At 41.3% G+C, this 23,333-nt stretch overlaps 2 protein-coding genes across 3 annotated transcripts; both read right to left on the minus strand.

The window, feature by feature from the left end:
* Nucleotides 1–5,607: 5,607 nt before the first annotated feature.
* Nucleotides 5,608–10,582, minus strand: OTOR (otoraplin). The gene is made up of 4 exons (XM_030022786.2): nucleotides 10,237–10,582; nucleotides 9,620–9,759; nucleotides 8,930–9,040; nucleotides 5,608–6,015 (listed from the first exon to the last, which is right to left on the minus strand). Exons 1-4 carry the CDS (start codon nucleotides 10,358–10,360, stop codon nucleotides 5,992–5,994), a joined length of 399 nt encoding a protein of 132 aa, XP_029878646.1. The 5' UTR covers nucleotides 10,361–10,582; the 3' UTR covers nucleotides 5,608–5,991.
* Nucleotides 10,583–13,457: 2,875 nt separating this feature from the next.
* Nucleotides 13,458–21,717, minus strand: SNRPB2 (small nuclear ribonucleoprotein polypeptide B2). 2 transcript variants are annotated; one of them, XM_030022784.2, is made up of 7 exons: nucleotides 21,611–21,717; nucleotides 21,200–21,287; nucleotides 19,127–19,299; nucleotides 17,301–17,441; nucleotides 16,073–16,126; nucleotides 14,366–14,454; nucleotides 13,458–13,844 (listed from the first exon to the last, which is right to left on the minus strand). In XM_030022784.2, the coding sequence occupies exons 2-7, from the start codon at nucleotides 21,261–21,263 to the stop codon at nucleotides 13,685–13,687; spliced, it is 681 nt and encodes a 226-aa protein (XP_029878644.1). In that variant the 5' UTR covers nucleotides 21,264–21,287; nucleotides 21,611–21,717; the 3' UTR covers nucleotides 13,458–13,684. The 2 variants fall into 2 exon arrangements, with proteins under 2 accessions (XP_029878644.1, XP_029878645.1); XM_030022785.2 differs by lacking the exons at nucleotides 21,200–21,287; nucleotides 21,611–21,717 and adding an exon at nucleotides 19,991–20,119.
* Nucleotides 21,718–23,333: the final 1,616 nt, after the last annotated feature.

The following is a 23,333-nucleotide window of genomic DNA, read 5'->3' on the forward strand; positions in this document are numbered from 1 at the left end:
ATCATGTAAAACAAGCTTTATGGTCTGTGTGCTTGTTCAAGACTAAATGTTCTTTTGCATTTTACACTCTTGAGAGACATTCACACCTTTGTCTAAGCAATGCTGAGAAACTCAAGTATTACACGTATATATATTCAATGCTATTTACTAAATGTTCATGCAGTTTTACCTAATACCATATATTTTGAGCTCCTTCTTTTCATGGGCTGGCAGCGTAACTTCAGTCTGAGCAGGAAGAACAATCAGCCTCACACTAGTTCCTTGTGATTTATTAACATAACATTATTCACCCATCCCAAAGCAGTTTTTTTTTTTCCACCCACCCCTGAAAAAACAGCTATTTCTAAACCTGAAAGCCATTTTGTTCCACAAACGAATCAGTCACCTCTGAGAGCTGGTGGCACAGCCATATCACACCAGTTCAAGAACACCAAGCAGGGGTGGGAGGCTGCAAGGGAAAAAAAAAAAACCCACGGACAGGTCAGTGTCAGCCAACAGAAGATAAAGCATCTCTCCTTTGCCAGAGAAAAGAAAGACAAACTATCTTCCAGCTTAAATCAGGTGTTTCCAGTAAATAAACACAAATCAGGAATAGCTTAATAGTAAGCACTCTTTTAAGAATCAATTCAGGCCCCAATGTTAGCAATAATATTCTCCAGTTATTCTTTTCCTTACCTGGCTATTCCATAATAAGGGTTCTGAAATGTCAAGGTCAATGAGAGGTTTCAGATTCTATCAGAAAGCTATCTTCTTCTTGCAAAGCCAGCTCAAATAAAGTACTTTAGGTGACAGAGAATAGATGCACACAGGCCACCACATCTCATCCTCTCCTACATTTAGCTTCCTCCCTTAGCCTATCTTTACAGCACCCAACTTCTCTTTCACCCTGCAAGGTGGTGATTTTTATAGCAGCTGTTGCTCATCTCCCTTGATCCCAGTCAGGGCTGCAATTAGCCCTTCATTAGCCCTGCACCAGGGCATCCGGGGATGTTGTTTTCCCTCCTCCAAAGCCTTCATGCTGCAACCTGTGTGTGGAAATGAAGTCAGCACCTACGATCTGGCTGCTGTTTTCTGTCACTGAAGTTTGTTGTACAGAACTGGCTGATGCACTGGTAATACCACCCCACTGTGGGTACAGGTACGTCATGCACTGCTTCTTTGCCACAGGGCCAGCATGCTTCAGTAGCACATAGCGCTCTCGTTGTTGGAGTGCAATGGCATGACAAAGTTGCGGTGGCAAGAACAGGTTTTCTGTGGAAGAAACACATTGCATGAAAACTCTGAGTGAAGTCATCTTTCATAAGCCCTGAGGCATGTTTATTGTTAGTAGAATAGATAACAAGATGCTTACAGCAGTGTATGTAATTACGAAAAAATCTCCAGTGTGAAATGTTAGTGCCATCACAAATAAGAATTAGATAAGCATGTGTGAATCCTTCATAAACTCAGTCATACTTATTGTTACCAACAAGCCAAATCAGAAGCCTGGCCTGCTGCTGTGCAATTTGAGTGTGTTCTGTGGAGAGACAGTGAGATGGGCAGGGGGCCACCAACCCTGAGAGGAGAATCTGTGGGAGCTGGACTTGTTCAGCCTGGGGAAGAAACAGTTTCAGAGGGACACAAAATGAGCCCCCCGGTAGCTACAAGGGGTTTACTGATAAGATGGATCTGGGCTCTTTATTGAGGTGCTCTGTGGAGGAAAAGGGACAACAGACATAAATTGAAAAAAACAGGTTTTAGATAAAGAAGGTAATTTTCATGATGAGAATAATTAAGGAAGAGTTACCCAGAGTCCTTGGAGGTTTTCAAGACCGGGCAAATCTGTGAGCACTCTGATGCGGATTCAGTGTGACCCTGCTTTGGGCAAGAGAGCCCCGAGGGCCCTCCTGGCTGGGGTGTCCCTGTGATGCTACTAATCAGCAGAGTCCTTCCTGCAGCCCGGCAGAAGCCAGCCACTGGATGTCACCCTGCGCTCACCGAACAACGCTGCTCCCACAGGCAAACGAAAGATCAAATCCCATTGCAGCTGGAAGGCTTTCTTAATTACAGGCTTATTACTTCAGGTGATGATTTAGGAGTATTACACTTCTTTAAAGCCAACCTTGCTGAAAAATACACAATGGTTTTGTTTAAAAGCTTCGGAATCCCCACCTAAGGTTGAAAACTTAATGCCAACTTCAGCCAAATAGATACCATGAGATCGCAAGTCAAGGTGCAGTTCAAGGCCACAACCTACACAGCCTTGTTTAAATGCAAAACTGAAATACACATCAAGATGTGCATATATTTTCCCTATGCTGGGATAAAATGAACAGAAACAGACTGTAAGATCTTGTCATATAAATAGCACACTCTGCATGTAAGATATTGTGTACATATTACTAAAACAATAACAGTGAAACTGCTGTGGTTTCTAGAAAGAAACTGCAAGGACAGTAATCACTGTAGGGGAAAAAGAAAGAAACTAGAAAATCAAAAGCATCCTCCACTGCCTGCTAGCATAATATTGATCCTCTTCTTCTCCTGAAAGTCAGTTCCTGTTTATTTCAGCTAGGTATGCTACAGTATGAACACTTAGGGGTCTGAATGGCAAGCTGTGCTATTCTGAAACGAGCTTCACCTAAGAATGTGAAATGAGGAAAGCAGATCTGTGTTCAGTGTCAAAGCTATTGATCTTTAACTGTCAACTTCACATTAATAGTGCTGCCAACTGCAAGCACTCAAAAGTTTTCTACAGATGTCCTGTGCTCCCCTGTCATTTCTCCCTTCCCCACTTCCCCCAGATTTCATCGTACAAATCTGGGATCATGTTGTTTAGCTTTGGTGCTAGTGCTGTTAAGATTAAGGTTGTCACGCTTCCCTACATTTGTAAAGGGTAGGAACTTAGACTTTCCTCTAAAACCAGGAGATTGTCTCATTTTTCTTTTGTAGTAATCAGGCCTTAGCAATGGGAATTTTAAGTTAATCAAACATTGTGAAATTTGCGATAAAATAACGAAAATCGGCATACTGAAAATAAAACCAAGCACTGACTTGGTTCAAGTGAATGAATGACAATTGAGGCATATTGTGCATCGTCTCTAGGGTGAGAAGACCATGTCAGACTGCAATATCTCCACTCTTCTGAGCTCACACACCATCCCTTGTAAAGTGAATCTATGCAACAGGCCTTCTTGGCATAGCATTTACACAGTGAAGAGATTGCCCTCAGAGATGCAATGGCCATAAAGATCAGGAATTGCTGCATTCATTGTATCACGTCCCTGGTGACTAACGAATGAAGTCACAGTTCTCCTTTGGACAACTAAAAAAAGGATCCTGCCAATAAATCACATAATGAAGCTGTAAATTTATCTAGTCTATCATACCAGAGTTCAAATTGTTGCATAGGTCACCAGTGCTTGTGAGATGACAGTTTTACACAATGTGGCTGTATAAAACAAGTACCTACGACATTGTGCAGATAAAAGGTGCTGTAAAGCTTCATTAGATTGGAAACCATCCAACAATTGCACATTAGAGGCTGAATTCAGTAGACAAGTAGCTTTGCCAGTACAATGCTTCTTCACAGCCAGATGCTTTATGAATACCACAAAGTGAACCCTTATCTTACTTTCCTCAGAATTAGATTTTCAAGTAGCAAAGACAGACTTTGATGCCCCTTGAAAGCCTGCTGAGTTATTTTCCGCACAGAAGAGATCACCATAGAACAGGGCCTCTGATGGCAGCCAGGGAAAAGGCAAAGAGAAATAAATACATACTGCCCACATTCTGCCACGATGGCCCCAGACTTGCTATAACTGCCAAAGAAGTCATAGCAGGCTGTTTTTCACTGATACTCCAAAAGTTGCCCTTTGTGCAAGCTCAAAAAGGACAATACATGTATGCCTACTCCCTGCTGTATGCATCCTGCACTGGAAGTATTCTCCTCTTAGTTGTTTTGCTGTCCTGAAGTATCCATAGCTCTCACAAGCTGGTTAAAGAGCAAACAGGAGCAGAAACCAGTTACGTCTGCAAGCTTTTCTTTACAAGGACATGGGTTAAGGATTAAGCACAATGTCAGGGACTATGAACACTGGTCCCACTTTATACCACAGAATGTCCAGTTCTGGCCTAGGGCTCCTGCACTGTAAGTGAAGAGGAAAGGATGGTAACTTTGGGGAGAAATGCATATAAAGCTTTTTACATATGCCTCTTATACATCCATGTAGAACTGGGTACGTTAATAACTCTAAGCAATTATATGGGATGATGATTTGAGGAAAAACTCGTATTTTCCAATCACAAGTGCTAAACCTCACCTGGCAATTTTTATTCATATCCACGGGGCAATTTATATATATATTGTGTGTTGTTTGCAAACAGCTACTGCTACACATACTACCCTGGTACTTGTGGCTTCTAATGTGTGCCTAGGTGTAGGATGCATTTCCATGAAGCAGCAGGCCTATCTAAAATGAATACATGCAATTGCAAAAACCTCACGGTGGAAAGCTGTGCTGAGTGGGAACCATCCAGCTAAAAAATTAGTTTGTTGGTTAAAACATAACAGTTTGCTCGCAGACAACCCTGCCAGAGGTCTTTGACAAATGCAAGTACTGCTAGTCCTAAAATGTTCTGTCATTCAACCTCCCCAGAATCATGACATTTTACCTGAAGAACTCACTTTTTGAGGCCGAACTGACAACATGGAGGCTGAATAGCACCACCACTTTCAGCCATAGGCATGTCTAACACTGAGTAGCACAACCTCACCCTCTGGGGGGCAGGAGGCTCAGCCCAACTGCTCCCCACATGTCCCCCTGTCCCGGGTGGAGGAAGCAGAGGGTGGAGGCAGCGGAGGGCCGAGAGGATGATGACCAGACTAGGACTAGCACCCTCGCAGCCATTATGCCTCAGACAGCCCCTTCCTCCCCGCCCCAGCCCGCGAGCTGGGGGCGCGAGGGGGCAGAGAATGCCCGATTCCGATTGGCTGCCGCGCTGGCGGGCGCTCGATCCCGCCCTTCTGGAAGGTTCTCCGCGCTGAGGCACGGGGAGCTCTGAGGGCAGACGGAGCTTTACCCGGTCTTGGGCTGCCACAAGAGGGCACTCGGGGTCTCATTTAGGCTTTAGTTCCCGAGGCAGAGTACCCCCCTCTATTCTGTGGCTTCAGAAATGTGCTTGTTCGTAAAAAATTAAATCTGCTAATTCTTCACCCGATTCCATCGTGAGGCTCTCCACAACATAGCAGGCATTCCGGCGCTGGCAGTCCAACCGTTAAGAGTCAGAGAAGGATCAGCAGGATACCTCCTCCAATTCTCATACTTCGAACATTTAGCAGAGGCTAAATGTCTTCTGTACCAGCACCAAGGGGAGCAACTGGGCACAGTGCTGCCTCCAAGCCAGGGGAAGCCCTGGGCAGGCACCAGCCCCAGCCTTACCCCATGCTCCTGTTTCAGCCCATGGCTCTGAGCCACAGTTTCAGCTTGAACGTACCCCATACCAGCACCCATGACAGGTGAGATACTCTTTTTGACACACTGCTAAAGGCCATATTTAGTCACTGGTGGTTTCTCAGTTGTTGGATAGCCCTTGCAACAAAAGTTATGTATTCCAGCAAGTCGCAGATAGCTTACCCAAGGAAGGTATTTTTAACATCTAATACATGGTGTAAGGTTATGGCAGGAAAATGCAGATCAAGATTGCACATCTAATCCCATACATAGCATATTTATACCACACAGACTTACAGCAGTTCAAAGGCTATTAGCTTTATTAACAAGTAACAAAGTATGCACAGGTAAAAAATTTCTAAAGAACAAATCCTGTGTGGGACTCTTTGCCCAACCCAAATCACTCCCTTTAAATGAAAACTTTCTTATTTTGAAAAAAGGTTACTTGTTTCACAAACACCTACTACAGGAAAGGCTGTGTGTTCAGGGAGGGTGTCCAGGTTTCCTCCTGTCAGCTTTCCCTGGTAGCAGTCAAGAGATTACCTGACTGCTTTCAGCACTATTCACAGAAGAAATCAATGTCCTGAAAAAGAGAGTTGAAAGATGTTTTGAGATTAGTGATGGATTAACATTCCTTCATTAACCACCAAAGGTACGTGAGTAGATGCAAACACAGAATACGCTATAATATACTCAAAGTACACCATAATAAAGGTATTTTGGAAAACAAAAATTTTGTCTTTTGATTCCTTTTGCATAGCTGGGATGATTTGTTCCTGCCATAAATTTTTTAAGTGAATTAGGGAATACCACTTTCTCTCTTCATTTCAAATGATTCCTTTATCTCCCTTTTTTGTTTTGTATTCCCACATCCATACCTGGATTTATGAGTCATATGTAAGCCTTTATCCTTACACAGTTCCTAATCACACATGAAAAGGATGCCTTAAACAGACCGAGGCTACGTGATACACTTGCTATGGAGAAACATGACTAGAAAATAAATGCCAGTATTTTGCTTGAAAACTTCCAGCATGGGATAGACTTCCACAGCATATTGCTTTCATCTAACTTCCTGCTATTATCTTATATGGTTATGCAGATCTCGATTCTGCTGCAGGGAATTATCACACTGTGGTGCTCAAACTCTACAACATTTACATCAGACCAGTGTATCACATATAGCTGTCCACTGAAAGCAGAAGATGGGGAGTTGTTTCAGAGCAGATGCTTACTGGTAATGAAAGTACTCTCATCTTAGCCAGCAAATGGCCAATTTTAAGTGATCAAGGGAAGGCAGGCAATCCAACACTGCTTTGCAGCACACACAGCCTATTGTGTTGAGTCTATTGTATTCAGTGTAACTCAATGGTTCAAAGGTAGCAGCACCAGGGGAAAAAAAAAAAAATCTCCTAAGATTTATTGCTCAGACAGCAATGAACAGGCATGGATTACCCAGAGCTGCACAAGAGGGTGCTGGGAGAAGTTCACAGGCAGAAACATTTATTAGCAGGGTCTGTAGCTGATGGCATACATCGACTCCAACAGTAAAAGTTACTCTTCCGGGGGAGGGGAAGGAGGGTCAGAGACACATAGACCCCCAGGCTGATTTCCTCTTTCAGGCTTCTCTCCAGTGCAGCAGGTCCCCCCCCCCCCCCCCCCCTTAATACTTTTCCCCATCAAGTTCCCTATCAGTTGTTCCTCCATGCAATGCCATTTGTGTGTGCCACCCAGTGCTTCGATCAGGGGCAGGTGCTGCATGCTGATTAATCACTAAGCTTGGGGCATCATCAGGTCCCCTCATATAAATGGCAACCCCTTCCCAAGGATGTTGCCCATCGTAACACCAGTTTGGGGCTTTGCAGGTGCAAGGGCAGGGAAGCAAGGCAAAAATTTGCCAGCAGCTTGGGGGAAGGTTACAGAGCTGTGAGCAAGAGACCAGCTTCTGACTTGCAGATGGAAGGCTGGTGGCATTAGAGGCGTCTGTCAGTGTGCAGCACTCACTCTGTATAAAACAGCACCTTTAAGGGATATTTCTGAAGCAAGCAGCATGCCCATACGCTGATTGGTCAAGATGTGCTGTAGACTGTTTTAAACATGAACTTAGAAAGAGTGAGATCCTTAAGGTCACATTTGCAACATACAGGTGAGAGCAGTAGAACAAGGAAAAGAATGTATCTGTATTGCCCTTCATTTTCATTGCAAAGCTCCTGCATAGCGAGAATGTGAAGTAAGGGTGAAATGACAGTGAAAGTCTGTGTCACTAGTTTTGCAAAAGAAAATTACTTTCTGATTAAAGTTGTGCATTGCAGCCTGACAACAGCCCATTCTGGACCCTGAGTCAGCCTGCAGGCTAAAACATCACTTTAACCTACGTCTGCTTCCAGTTCAGCTTGCTGTGCAGCAGACTCGCTGTCATATTGTTGAGAAAAGCACTTAGAAATGTACTTTAGTCTTTCTGTCATGTTCTGTGACTAATTAATTGCTGCAATGCTTCTGGGCCAAATTCAGAATAACCTAATGTAGTGTCAAGAAAAGCAATCACTTACCTGAGATTCACATTTCCTCAAATAAAGCTTGTCTGACACATTATAACGCAAATCCTAGCAACTATTAACATGAAACAAAATTCTTCCTTTCACTTATTTCCTGTGTTAATGAAACCCATCTAATAATCTGGACCTAGGATTAAAGACTCCAGATACAATTTCAAGATTGACACACTGATCGTATTTTGCCATATGCTTCAAAACGGCATGTAGCTAAATATTCTATATTGATGAAGGTAATTACTGTAAACCTACCACTCAATTTGTTTTTAAGCAAAGAAATAAGCTACTAGTAAGTGTTAGTTGTAAGGCAAACCACAGCACCCTCTGATAAAGGACTCTCCTCTTCCACTCCTCTGTGAAGTGTTTCAGATCTTTAGTAAAATTACTAATTGTCTGCTGTATGAGACACTACTGTACATAATCAGGGACAATCACCCTTTCAGAAATACAGCCTACTCACAGAACACTAACGTTTTTCCAAAAGCTTTTTAATTCAGCTTTTTGATGTACCAATAACTTTGTTATGAGAAAGCAAGCGTGCTTTCTGTAAATGAGAAGTTCTGTATGACAGCATCCATCTATATATGCAATTAATAGAAAGCACACTTGTACACATTACTGAAGTACGCACCACAACATCCAGACTCTAAAAAAGAAAGCTTTGGGTAAAACTTATGTGGCCTTGAAGGAATACCATTCAAATCAATAGGAACTCTAACAGGATCAAGTCCTTAATGCACCATTTGTAATGTCTGCAATATCAGAGCTTATGTTAGGGATTTTATTGAGGCCATTTGCCTGTTATAAAGGCCCAAAGATTGGATCCCTAAGCATCTGTGATATGCTACAATCAACTGCCACAATTATGATTTGTTTTTACAGCAAATTAGCATTACACAGCCAAGTATAATTATGTAGCCAGCTGGGCTTTTGCAAATTCCTTACCGTTGTAGGAACAGTCTTATTTGCTTCTTGATAGACATGTTGTTCTGAGACTAAACTGCTAGGGAAATAACCAACTGTCCCCATATGGTCTTCATACTGTTCTCCATAAACCTTCAAGCAAGGAGATGTATAATTAGGTACCTTAAAACAGTCCTCATCTGGTTTGAGCTAGTTCATAATTTAGTCAAAAGCAGTTACTAATAGCGTTTCTTACTCTGACTTTAGATTTCCTAGTTTCCAATTAGCTGGCACATGAAACGAACCATTAACCTGTTCTGATACAGGCATACATTTTTTTGAGAAAATTAATACCACCTATAGTTTATCTGGATTTTTTAAATAGATGCAGATAATACTTATCTTCGCTTCCCTTAAATTTAGGAGTTTTATGACCAACTGTGATAAAAAGCTTTCTCCTCCATAGTTTCAGCAAACAGCCACAGAAAAGAACTGTTGAGCCCTTCCATTAAGGTTCAGTTCATAATTACCATATAGTTATTGAAGATATTTCATTAAAAAAAAAATTAAAAACCTCAAGACGCCTCTATCAGTTTAAGTTTAAACATTCACTTTGAAAACTAAGTTGCTGCTTTTAAACCCACAATAGCTCAGCTTTAGCATCCATTTTTTGACAGAAAAGCATGTTAGTCTACTTCTGGTTTGCTCATATACACAAGAATCTGTTCTTACACTTCCAGCCCAGAATTCTCCAGAGTCTTCTTCTTTCACTAGTTTTGAGTAAACATAAATCAACTGCCCTTTTTTAATATTAATGAATCTGCAGTCTGGAGCATTATAATCCTCTTCTGCTCTGGCAAGGGAAATGGTGTCTAGAAAAAAAAATAAAAATGAGGTGGACGAATTTAAATACTTACATACTTTTCAAGAGAGAAATATAAACGTGTGCTTGTATGTACACATGTGAAACTACTTCTACAGATAGAAGTAGGTTATCCTGAAATTAATAAAAGTCTTCAAGGATTTGTTCTGCTAGTTTTTCTACTCTCCAGTAAGCAAAGTAACAGCTTAAGAATGTGCCATTTCATCATAGTGGAATTTACAATCCTTCTCTCTACTTTTATTTAGCTTTCACTTGAGTGAAAACTGTCCTTTACAAAATCCTTTTTGCAGTAAAACTGCATGTGACATTCCATATAAACCTTCCCGCTCTGCTTTAAAGTTGACAAGCCAATACAATTATAACAGAGCTAAATAAGCAGAGTAGTTTTCCCTCACACTACCGCATCCATAGTCTGCAGTCATTTTTGAGACTACTTTGTCCCCCAAATTAAAGAAAAGTTACTTACAGACACAGTCATCATCAGCACACAGCTTCTTGCTGGCAAGCTTGTCCATAAAAATTCCAGTTACAACAGGACACATTAATGCGAGACACAAAAGTAAAACAACCAAATTAACACGTTGTGTCATTTTTCTTCGCTACAGCGCCTGCTGAATGCGGCCCGGGTCCAGTGATCCCTGTCTTTTGTGGAAGAGGCAGACACCTGGACAAACATGCCGGGCCAATGGGAAGGGGTCGGGGCGACATTCCACCCCACTAGAGGAGCTGCAAGCGGGAGGAAGACCTCAGGGTCCACTCACAAAACCAAATCCTTTCCCCAAGCCATTCTGCATTAACATTTCAATCAGCAACTGTATTATTTAAACATTTTAAGTCTTCCTGTAGTTGTCCATTGTCTTAATCTTACCTCAAGCAAAGTTTAAGGACAAAAATTAAGTCAGATCCTGGTAAGCAGCAAAGGAAATTGCATCCTTCCAAATCCTCAAGTTCTTCATTTTCACAAATGCTCACTGACAAGCATCATCTTCACTGGACCTTAAGTCCTCAGTGGCAGAGATTCCCCTGTTAGGGTCTACAAAAAGGACCTACTAGGACCCTAACACATGGACACAAATGTAAACAAACCATCAGGGAGTTGAAGCCCAGTAAAAATTGCAAGTCAGCAATTTAAATGTGAAGTCTAAAAGGTTCAAGCACTGCATACTTGTATAGGCAAGATCCCTTCCACAGGGAGATGCAGTCAAAAGCAAAACACACAGGTTACGCCAGGACAGCAACCATTTCACTTTTACGTACATAGCTGAAATCAGTTCAGAGTTCGCAGATGCAAGATGCTGAACAACATACACTGCCACAGCCTGACTTAAAAGGGCCTCTTTATGCCTTGGAGAGGACATCTAGAATTCATCTAACTTTCCAAAATCTTGTCCTAGCATAAATGAGGCAAGACTTGTAGGGAATATTTTAATTAAAATAGATGCACGCACACACACACAAAAGGAACCACCACTGGAGTTACTACACTGTAAGCAATTCACATCCCAGCTGTCAGGCTACAGAAGGCTGGTCTGGATCAATCCTTTAAAGTGACCAAGCGCAAGTTTGGAAATTCTCCAAATGGCACTCCAGAGAACCAGTGCTTCCTGATTCACGAGGAGGCCTCAAGAACTGCTGGCTGTACCCGCTTTCAGTCCACAAGCAGAACAGAGGAAGCTGTCAACTGTCATCAAAAATCCCCCACTCTCTTTTAAAGAAGGATCATCTTCCAATTTTTAGCATCACCTTCCTATTACAGCTGACTTCACCACATTCTCCTCTAATCTTCCAGCCCATTACTCCTTCCTCCAGCCTCCCATATGTAGTGTCTAACCTCCTTTGCAGACAGGTCCACACAAACCCTTCTAAATGAACAAAGGTGAAGAGCAGTGGTATGCAATGGTAGTCTCACGTACACAGACTAGTGGGATGCAAGAACAGCATAATTAACACCTATAAAATTATGATTGCAGAAGGAAAACATAAGGTTTGTGACCAAATAACATACTCACTTTTGCTCCCTTACAGGCACATTGCAACAATTTTCACTTGCAAGTATCAGAATACTTGTGAAATCACACACACCCACACACACACTAAAGAGAATGAAAAAATACAGAGATAAGACAGTAATTGAGATGACCGTGGAAGGGACATGATCTTGCAATGTACTCTGGGAGCAGAACGTGAAAGATTTTTCAGGTCTTGTGCAAAAAAAGGTGGTTTACGTAGCTAGTTTTATGCTTACAGATAACATAGCACTTGCTCAGAAATTGAGTGGATGTGCCAGAACTACAAAGCACACCAAGATTTTATAAAAAGCAATCATGCTTGCCTGAAGGTGCAGCACTTTGTCCAAAGGACAGTTTTAAGTCAGATCTCAATTGTTTCAGAACACAAACTGGGGGAAATGAATGCTCTGCAGCTACAGCCGAGCCCACTCAACACAGGAAGGAACTGCACCGAGCCACAGTCATAGAGGAAAGGCTATGGCCTCCAGCTCCCTTCCTCCCACCCCCATTGACCAAATTACTTTGGAAACAGAAAAAAACTTCAACACTTGCAATGTAGCTGCAATGCAGAACATTCTTCCTTGTAGTTTCTTGCCTAAACATCAGCTACTGTAATACTTGCCTGAACTATGAGTAAAAGGAAAACACGCTAACTTTATCCCATTACTTCTTTGTCTGAAAACATAGTGGCCTCACAGTGTTCAAGTGAGGAATACTGCAGCATGACAAGCACTGCGTGAGCGCTTCCTCTCAAACATTAATTTTCAAAGGTCTGATTGCAATCCTCCTAGCCAACACCATGCAACAGCTACTGCAAGATTCACAAAAAATATAGTCACATTTTAAGTAAATTTAATTATTCTCCTAACCCAAAATATCTTTCTAGATCTTCCATCACCTGAACAGAACACTTCAGCATTCACATTTTAAGTAAATTTAATTATTCTCCTAACCCAAAATATCTTTCTAGATCTTCCATCACCTGAACAGAACACTTCAGCATTTGAAGTGATTTTTGCACCCAAATATTTAGAACACTTACAACTCAGAATGCTACATCTAATTCCTTCACTGCATTCAGTGTATTTCATGTCACACAAGACATGTAAAGGTTTTTGAGAAATGGAAAAAACCCCCACCAGCCCCACCCCCCCCAAATTTTGTAAAAACCTGCTGAAAAACAGACCATCAGGCTCATCTGCAATGTCTTTAGAAGAAGCCGGAAAGCTCTTCCTAAACCATTTATTAAAATCACTGCTAATAGGGCTGGAAAGAACAGAAGAGAAGACAACAGGTAAACTTTTATGTTTCTTCTGTGGACCTGCTTCTACCAAAGACCAAGTTGAACAACAGTGCTGTCAAACTGTAATCAAATTCTACCCACACCTGGAACGCCCCCCACTAATGGTAAGTTGTTCTTCTTAAGTGACAAAATTATTCTTGATGAAAAGCAGCTGTCCCCTTGATAATGAGGCTGAAGATTGAGTGTTGCATTTATTCTGAATATGCTGACATTTAGCATTCCTGCTCACGCTTTTTGCTCTGGAAAGACAGCTATTTTTCCAGCACTCACTTCTGAGAAATGAGTGTCACCTTAAGAGTAGTTAAACCAGTATACTGAATTAGACCTGCAAGCCTAACAGATCAGTAATAAGACAGATTCAAAGAAAAACATGGCTAGAGAACAGCATAAACTGAATTTATTTTATAAAAATTACTATTTCAACACAAAAATTTACTATCCAGTAGATCTGTAGAAACCCTAAGTCTGTCCTGGCCATTGTGGCAGTTTTACACAAGTCTGAAGTTTTCTGCAGAGAACAGCAAGCATGCTAGCTGATCAAAGTATCGTTGTATTAAAAAACCCCCCAACTATCCACAGAAGTCCTTTATAGGATCATCCAGTTATTTCTTCGCATAAGTGATTTTCATGGCATGAGATGGAGTAATCTTGAATCCTTGCAGAGCATCTCGAGCAGCTCCTGCCTGATTCTCATTTTCGAACTCCACAAATGCAATGTCATGGCGCCCAGGCACTAAGCGTACTTCTTTGAATCCAGGAAACCTTTAAAATAAGGTCAAAGAATCAGATAACATTTCCTAGCTTGATAATATATCTTTCTTCAGTAGCCTTTTAGACCTTATCATAAGCATCTACTAGTATAAGTTACTACTAATGAAAGGTTTAAATTGAAGGGTTTTACATGTCCAGTCCTTAAAACCATGCCTCAATCAAGGATCATTACGTGGAAGCAATTTAATCAGTCTTGTGCACATACGGAAGCAACTAAAGCTAGTTTTAAAACTGCTCCTGCTGTCGTAGTCTTTAACATTAAAGTCTCCAGCTTAAATCCGGTGCAGATTGATAGTAGATAACTCACACAATCAAAACCAGCTATGAAAAAATAGGATTTGCTTTCTGCACCAAGTCATCAGAACTGACATCTGTAATCTTGGCAGTAAGACAAAGAACTGGAATACTTTCAGAAGAAACTTTTGTTTCTAAAAAGTCAGCTTGCCAACTGAGAAAAAGCATAGAGGTAACAGAAGAATTCAAAGGAGAAGTCCTTTCTAGTCAAAACTTACTGATTGAACAACATGGACAGCATCATCTCATTTGTTTCCTCAGGCAAGTTATTAAGGAAAAGGATATAGTTTGGCGGGTTATCAGGCACCTGCAACAACAGAAGATCAAAGCTCAGAAGATTATACACAGCTATCTGTTCCTCTGCATCTGTCTGCATGATTATTTGAACCAAGACACACATATCCTAAGTTTTGCTTGTTAACGCTGCTAGCTGGACTTCAGTATACCTTCATGCAATATGCAGACAAGAGCCCTGTAGCTCTTTTACAAGGATGTATTTGGAGAGACTCTTATTTCCACAAAAATCACAGTAACATATTCTTAGATGTCATATTTAAATTCAACAACTCAACAGGTGATACTACAGTACTGTCAGCACCGCCAGGGGTGGGACCCAGGTGCCTAAGCACTGGCTGTGATGCTGTCCAAGACACCTTTATGGCAGTGGAAGAACCTATGAAAGACTCGCATCCTTCCCGAAGAACAGCCAGAGACCAAGATAAATACCCTGTTCATCTGCAGTAGTACCGAAATACCGAGTATCTTTGGGCAGCTGAAACCCACAAAACCCACATGGTTTTACTACAGTACTCTATTCAAATTTGGTAATTAGAAACCCCATTAGATTTAAAGCTTTAGAGTCTTTAACAGATTTGCCTGCTAATATGAATTTGTAGCGACTCACCAGACACAAGGCTGAGTAGTCAGTTTGCTGACACTGGACTGAAAGGCTGGAATCTCCCTAAGTCATCGAGGAGATTACAGAAATAAAAAGAAGCTGGACACCACAACTTCAAACGTCCTAATAATGGTGCCAAATAAGTTAATGCCTCAGCAGAACAATTTCCTTCAGCTGACAGAAATATGCCAGGCAGTGCCATTAGAAAATAAACTTCTGAAGTTCAAACAAATGCCTCAATATTCAATATTGTGCTTCAATGCAAACTGACATACACATATTGTGCCTTGTTACAAATGATACCCTAAAGAAAGCCCAGTCTGGGGGCAAGATATTTTCCCCTGTGGATTATGTATGCAATTCTCAATGATAGTACTCAAGAAAGATGCAGGGCAGGCAAAGATATTCTTCTACAGTATTTGCCCTCCTGCAAATCCTGGCTCTTTAGTACCTCCACTTCTAACACACAGGAATCATTCAGAAGGTCAGTGAGCAGACAAGATCAGTGAAGTGTAGGGAGCTGTTGCTACATCTCCACACAATCCTTTGGAAAACAAGACACATATGAGGAAAAACAGAAAAAAGTGAGCAGAGGACCCCCAAACTCCTGAAAGGAAGCTTCTTGGCAGATATGCTGGCACCCTGTGCAGTCTTCCTTCTCCTTTTCTACTACTAGAACAAAACATGTTAAAGGGAATTTATTAACAATGAAAAAAAAAAAAAAGAAGAATCCATCAACTGATACTAAGAACAGTCCAAATTTAAGAATCAAGTAGGAGCTGTTAATAGTGGAGTTTCCTGTGAAATAATGAGAAACTGCAGATTTTCATTTCATGTCAACCAGATATTGTAAAAGTGAGATTTCTTTTCTTTGTCTACTGTGATTCAGCTGTTAGACAAGTGCCTCACAGAACAAAAAGGAAGCTGTAAAATATAGCCTCAAATTTCCATGTGCAAGAAACTATTATTCATAGAGAACAATTTTAAACATTAGTGCTTTTAGTCACAAAAAAAAAAAAAGCATTACCTGCTGATTCTGTGTTGCTGTCCCTGGGGCACTGGCTGAATTTTGCGTTGCTCCCTAGTAAATAAGTACATAATAGTTTTACAAAGGTGTTCTGTTAGAAATATATAAGCACACATCACCATGTTTCTGTACAACTCAAGAAGTATGTTAAGGTTTTCCTAAGCTACAATCCAAGGAACATTTGTTGCTTATGAGATACTTCCTGAAGGGAAACATACAGCACGTGAATTTTGCTGAACTCTTAAAACGAGGCAATCAAATAAAAAACATCAGTAGTATCTTATCTGACTAATCGCCAAGTCAGCAGATAGAGCAAATCACTATTTCTCCACATGATAAAATTTGGTTTAGTAGACAGGAAGGAAGTAGTTCTGAAAATGAAGGCCTAAAAAGGACATACCTATTAGGAGAAAAATAGGTGTTTCCACTGAGGACTCCAGTTTAGCAAAGATAACTAAAGTTACTACCATTACAGCTAGTAGCAATTATTTCTTCTTAAGATATTTGTATGTAACGATTGATTTTTTTTTAATAAATGCTGAGAAATCTGAATATTCTACCTAGAAATGCTTTCTATGGACACTCTTATCTCTCCTTGATACCAGTTTGTGCCTTAGCAAGAAGTGTAGTTAAACAATACAATATTCAAACTCTGTGCCTTGATGTTTTCTGCTATACTTCAGCACATAAATTACTAAGTGTTGTTAGTTTAGGCCAGGCCAACCCTTAGTGGACATATATTCCAAGCCAAGTCCTTTTCATCTAGCTGTAAATTAATTATCTTGTTTCCATTTACCATTCTTCAGTGCTTATAGAGCAAATAGGGCATTAAAACACTGAAGGGAAAAGCTGGCTGAGCACTTGAAGCTGGCATTAAAGATAAGCACACACCCCTTCTTTTTCTCCTTTTTAAAAAAGACATTAGTTTCTACTTTGGTTTATTGTACCTTTGCCCTACATCTTTATTTTCACCTGGCAATAGGAAAAGAGGGGAAAAAGGAAAAAAAAAAAAAAACCAAAAAAACCCCAAAAACGAACAGCAAGGACTATATAATCAGCCCCTTCTCCTTCAACTTTTAATGAGTACTCAAGAGCACTAGATATCAATAGACCACAATTTAGGGAATTGAGAAATACCAAAAGACAATACTTAGTCCTAAAAAAAAAAAATTTAAAATAGCTTCTGTGTGTGTGTGTTTTTTCTTTTTTAAACAGAGAAGCAGCTTACCTGGATAACCTTTTTATTTGCTGCATTTGCTGACTGCTCCAGAGATTTGGCCTTCTTCTTTTCCTTCCTTTTTTCCTTATCAGCAAAAGTACCACGCATTTTAGAGATGATATCAGAGTCTGTTTTTGCATACTGAATACGCTTTTTAAAAAGAAAAAAAACCCAGTACATTTTGCAGTTAATAATAATGAACATTCTGCACCACTTTCATTAACCGTTCTACTGTGCATTTACACATTTTTCTGCGGGAACTTCTTATATTAAAAACTTTGTTATAAACTGTAGGAATGCTTACAGAGTATCTAATCCTCATAATTAATTCTGAACATAACTATAGAACTCAAAAAATCCTAAGATGGAAATTAATCATTTTAACTCGTTGGAATTGGAACTCTATTCATCTAACAGCATTTTTTTAACATCTATTACTTGTCAAGGTAACAGATATACAAAGCAATATAAGGACATTTGACAAAATAGGCACTAGCTTCCACTAAAAAACCTGAGGGTTTTTTAACCCCATTTTAAGGGGAGTTAAAATTTTAGTGATTTCTTAGATCTCTGCAGAAAATTGAGTTCAGCAAAACTTAGACTTCTTAAATAGAAAGGCAAGTACCTGCCTTAATCCAACCTGGATTGCATAAATTGTGTCAGCAGCACAACAGTGCTGGTTTTCTGACAAAGGCTGCCCCATGCACTAGTTGGGGGGTAAGCAGATTCAGCTATGAGTATACAGGTGTGCAACATTATATATGCACACAATCCTATCCCTTTTACTATCAGAGACTACCTCAATACAAAATTACACAGCAGTTGAAGAATTTTTTTTTAATGCTTTTATTTAGTGCTTAGATAGAGTATGCATGCTGCAGGCAATATTCAAAGAGGGAAGTATGCCCAAAAGCTTATGAAGTCTTAATCTTTTTATTTCCTATTGAGTTTTATTGAGCACAAAACTCTTCAAGGGTAAATGACAGAACTGAGCTTGCACAATTCCTTGCTAAGGATTTCATTACAGAATCCAAAAGTGTTAATAAGCTCATGGCTCAGCAACACAAGAACCATCTGTGCTCTCCTTAATGATCAAAGCCATGAGCTGAAAGCCAGTATTAATATATCCATCCATCACTGAAGTCAAGTGGGCCATTTGCATGTATCGTTATGTCTCACAAATAGTTGCAGAATTAAGAGATACCTAATTATCCAAGCAGGCAACAACAACGTATCAATTGTTGTGCTATTCTGCACCTTAACAGGTACATTATTAAATCACGTTCTATCAACCAGCCATGTACTTGCTTCACTGAAGTTATACTGAAATTCAGTTATTTGGTTCGGTGATCTGATGCATGCCAAGCAGAGCTAGCCATCAATTTAAAAAAACAGATCTCTGGTCACATCTGTTGATTTCTGTACAGTAAAACTGCAGAGATCTTCATGCTGCTCAGTATTATCTCAAAAAGTCAGCATCATATTCTAGCTATTTATTACGAATATTCAATAACATTACAGAATTAATTAGAACAGTTCAACAGAAGACATGATGAGTAAAATGGAAGTATCTAAGATCTTAAAACCTTTAATGCAGCACAGAAAAACATAAAGCCATCACTTAGGCAACCTAAAAGCTAAGTTCAACCTCTGTATATGTTTTAACTACAGTCTCTCTGGCACCCCTCTAGCTTGCATAAATACATATATTCATCAGGACATGACATGACTGAGTAACAGTACAATTACAAGTTAATTCACAAGGCATAAGTACCAAAACACTGTATCATACTATGGCAATTTTTTTTCTTTAAAAAGCTAACAAAATAACTTACCATTGGTTTCCCATAAAACGGAAAGCCTTGTAGTTGTCTCAAAGCATTAGTAGACGATCCAAGCTCTTTAAATATAACAAAAGCCTGTCCTCTCATCTTCATAGTCTTTAACGCTACAATGTCGACCACATGACCAAACTGTGAGAATAACGCATACAGGGACCTCTTCAGTTCTGTTGACAATATGAAAAAATAGATTTTAACAGGTTGCATGCAAATGTCCACTTCTACAGAGTTCGCTGTCCTTCAGGAACTATATTTTTTGCCAGCTTTAGCTCACACAGTGATATGTTACGTGAGTTTAGTCAAAACTGTTGCATGAGTACATGTTTATTTGCCCAGTTTTTGTAAGCTGGTGTATAATGCTTGGTTTCACACCTCAAGTATTCAGTTAGTGAAAAAGCTGTGCCACCATCCATTCTACCATTCTAAGAAAGCAAAGATTACACAAGGGTATGTATATAGATTTTTTCATATACACATATACACACACATTCTCACACATTCAAGTGTGATGTATGACAGCCATCAAAGACTGATGCGAAATCAATACTGTAACACATAACAGTGAAGAGGTATGACTTAAAACAAGAACACAGCAAAATAGTAACTACTTAAAGGCTAATTAAATTTGGAATTTTTGTTTGTAACCGTTTAATCAATTCTCTCACGCACATGAAATATATTTTCATATTTTGCATCCGAATATGTTTTTGTATGATCACACTGTACCTTACAACTGCAATGGATTTATTTTCATTATTTAAGATCACCTGACTACATGCCAAATTAAACCTTACTCTTATCCAATCAAGCTAAATAAATCCTCTGTATTGCATGATTATTCTAACTCACAAATCTTACATTTGAAATATTTCAGCAACAGAAGAGAGCTGCCTCTTGTTTATTGCTGTTGAGACTTGATAATACCAGCCCACTGGCACTTTCTCCAGCTGCTCTTGACCAACCATAGCGTTATATTTTTTTAAAAAGTTTTCTTATCAAAACACCTTCCTTAAAAATAACTTCAAAACCTGTATTAAAAAAAAAAAAAATCACACTTGTAAGCTTTATAGGTAATTTGAAATCCTACATTTAAAGGTTATAACGACACAATTTCATAATGGAGACTTACTAGTTTATAGGGCACTTAACATGCTACAAAGGCCCAAGTTAAATTTATTCAGTGGAACCATCCTGACAAGTTAATAAGTAATTTCTCAGCAAAGCTGTTTCCACTCTCAGATCTCTCTCTGAAGCACCCTGAAGAAACATTTAAGTAGTGCTAGTCTGATCCAGCCACTGGGTTCACAAACAATAACAAATAAATTACCATGATGACTTTAGATAACCAGCTAAGCATGGGTGTTAAGTGAATGGTTCTATGCAGACATTGAATATCCAGCCAGATAAGGGCAAGAGATTTTTCTTTTTTAGCACACTGCGAGGAGCTAACGTTCCTCAACACAAAGTCATCTCTCGAGAGGGCTGCAGTAACTGCAAGGCATTGTCTCTAACATGATGATGCAAAGCAGGCTACCTCGTGCCATGCTCACTGCTTTTGCATGGTGCTAAAACAAATGAGGAGCACACAGATGTTCCCACATTTCAGTGAGAGGGGACTGCTGACCACTGAAACGTACGCCAACACGCCTGTTGGCATCCATCGGATATTCCGATTACTCCTACTGTGACAGCTCCTCAGCGACGAGCAAACCTAACCTATACAACTAGCTTCACAACTACAGGCAATCAGAAATTGCCTAATCAGAATCAGAAAGCTAAAGGTAATCACAAGCTTCCTTAGAAATACGGGCCCTGGTTTACAAAAAAAACTTAAACAATGTGCTACGTTCGTTGACTTTGGCTGCTGCTCCATTACAAGCAGCCGTTTGCCGAGAGCTCGGAGCGCGACCACCGGCCGTACGGCACTTCAGAGCCCCGGGAGACCCCGAAACCACGGCACTGCCAAAACGCCAGCCGCTGGAGCAGCGACGAGTGCACGGCCGGGGATGGAAGCCGGCCCCACGTGACGAAGTCCGCCTTCTAGAGGCGAGTCACACACCCCGATACCTTCTTTCTTAATCTTGTCGTTGATGTTGTTGATGTAGATGGTGTGGTTCGGCCTGATGTCCATCCTCGGGGGCGGCTGCAGACGTGCCTGCGGGCAGAGCACACGCGGGAGCCGTTAGCGGCGGCCGATGCGCGGTCCGAGCCCCCGGGGAGGAGAGCTGCCAGCGCCGGCAGCACCCCAGCCCCCGGCAGCGCCGCCCCCCCCCCCACCCGCCGCGGGAGCCGGGACGGGACCCGGGGGGCTGCCCGCCTTCCCGCGGGCCGCACACACGCCCCGCTCCTCCCCTCCCCTTCCCTCCCCGCGCGGGCGGGTCGCTAGGACGGCGGGACAGGTGCTCCCGGGAGACGGCCCGCCATCCCTCCTCCCGCCCGCCTGCCTAAGCCCGAGCCCCAGGCGGCCGCCCGCCTCACCTCCTCCAGTCAAGATGGCGGCCGGCCCGTCCCATCCCGCGTGCGCGGGGACGCGGCGCAAGCGGCGGAGCTGCTCCCGCAGCAATCGATGTGCCGAGCGCCGGCGCCTCGATGCCGAGGGGCGCCTGCGCAGCGCCGTCCGCCGCAGGGGTTGCCCTGCTGGCGCCATGTTGGTTGAGTTGCCAAGGCGTGCCGCTGCTGCCGGCGTGTGCTCAGACCATAAGGGCAGCGAGATAAAAGGGGAAGCGGGTCGTAAAGCCGCTCGACAAGCGGCTCGGTTTAAGTAACGTGGGGTAGTAAACGATGTCGGTTATTTGCTCCCGGGCCTTACCACAGAGGCCAAGTAACAAGCAACCTGCAGGTATGCCTGGTCCCGCGGCGGCCCCAGGGGCCGGAGCCCCTGCTGCCCCAGTGGGTCTCGCCCGGCGCCTCCGCCCAGGCCGGAGAAGTGTCGTGCCCGGTCCGCGGTCTGGTGAAGCCCTCAGAAACGCCTCGGAAGCTCGGTCTGTCTTTGGATTAGTCCCAGGGTGAGAGAGGGTTGTAGCTGGGCCTCCGCGGAAATCACAGCGAGGCTTGAAACTGACCGAAGTGGGGATTCCCTGCCCCAGGTTTTACCTCTGCTTTGTTCCAAAAGAGCAATAAGTAAAGTTAGCTGTGATTTTTATGTCTTCACTGTTAACACTTGATAGCAGCTTGTGGAGAATGAAGAGAAGCAGTAGCTTGAAAATGCCTGTAGACGTTCATTAGCTAACATTTGGGTTTAGTTTCAGTATTGAAAAGGCAATATATCTGAGCATGTAACTTCTTGAACGTACTTTGGAAATCCCTGTGCTAGCAGTAGCTCAGGATAAATAAACAGAGATTGAGCCTTTGAATTTTTTGAATAATTTTGCAGGCTGCATCCCTTCATTTATATGAATAATTCTGCAGGCTTTTTCAGAAACAATTCCAAGCTGTGAAGGTTTAACCTGGTTGCATATCAAAAAGAAGTTCTTTGTAGGGGGGGAAACAATAAGATAGTTCTTACTTAAACCATAAATTATGTTTGGACAGTTCATCTCTTTGTAGCACGAATGCTAGGTAGAGACTTCTTGGTTCAGTTACATTTCAGGAAAAAACCTGTTACTTCTATATTCTAGAGTTTGTTTGAGTAAAAAGAAAATCTGGTATTTAGGAAGCCTGTAATAAACAACATGGATTTAAGTGACTTGAATATAAAAGAAAAAAAAGCTGTTGATTGAGATGTTATTTACTGGTGGAAGAGAACAATGTGTTCTTCAATTGTTTATAGCATTGCATGGTATGGGAAACGGTGTGCCAGTACGATGCTGTATGCAATGTATACATGCCACAAATTCAAGTGATAGGCAGCAGTTTGGGTAAAGTTCTAGGGTCCTATTTCTTTTTCTTCGTTTATTGTCATAGAAGTAGTTAAGATAAAGCATAACTTTGAAATCCAAGCATTAACAATACATTAAAACACTTTTTCAGAAAGGCTGACTGTGGTATTTTATGTGTTGATCAGCAGTATAGTTCATGTAACTTAATAATTTAGTAACAATGTTCAAAACTACTTACTGAGTCAACATAGCTAAGGGAATTTGTCACGTAGAATCAAAAATACCAACATATTAGAAATGATTTTAAAAACAAAGTCCTTAAACTGTTCATAGAGAAGACACTCTAAAGAAAACAAACACATGAAATACCTCAACCTGACACA

This window comes from Aquila chrysaetos, chromosome 8 (assembly GCF_900496995.4).
Source record: "Aquila chrysaetos chrysaetos chromosome 8, bAquChr1.4, whole genome shotgun sequence".
NCBI lineage: Eukaryota > Metazoa > Chordata > Aves > Accipitriformes > Accipitridae > Aquila > Aquila chrysaetos.

Excerpts from the sequence above, each read along its gene's own strand:
- OTOR (XM_030022786.2), bottom strand. The coding sequence starts at position 10,360 with ATGACACAACGTGTTAATTTGGTTGTTTTACTTTTGTGTCTCGCATTA. Across the intron at positions 9,041-9,619 it reads GAGAATTCTGGGCTGGAAGT|GTTTATGGAGAACAGTATGA; the intron begins GTAAGAACAGAT and ends CCTTGCTTGAAG. Across the intron at positions 6,016-8,929 it reads ATAAGACTGTTCCTACAACG|GACATTGATTTCTTCTGTGA; the intron begins GTAAGGAATTTG and ends TCTCTTTTTCAG.
- SNRPB2 (XM_030022784.2), bottom strand. The coding sequence starts at position 21,263 with ATGGACATCAGGCCGAACCACACCATCTACATCAACAACATCAACGAC. Across the intron at positions 16,127-17,300 it reads CAAATAAAAAGGTTATCCAG|GGAGCAACGCAAAATTCAGC; the intron begins GTAAGCTGCTTC and ends CTTATTTACTAG. Across the intron at positions 14,455-16,072 it reads CAGCAACACAGAATCAGCAG|GTGCCTGATAACCCGCCAAA; the intron begins GTAATGCTTTTT and ends CTGTTGTTGCAG.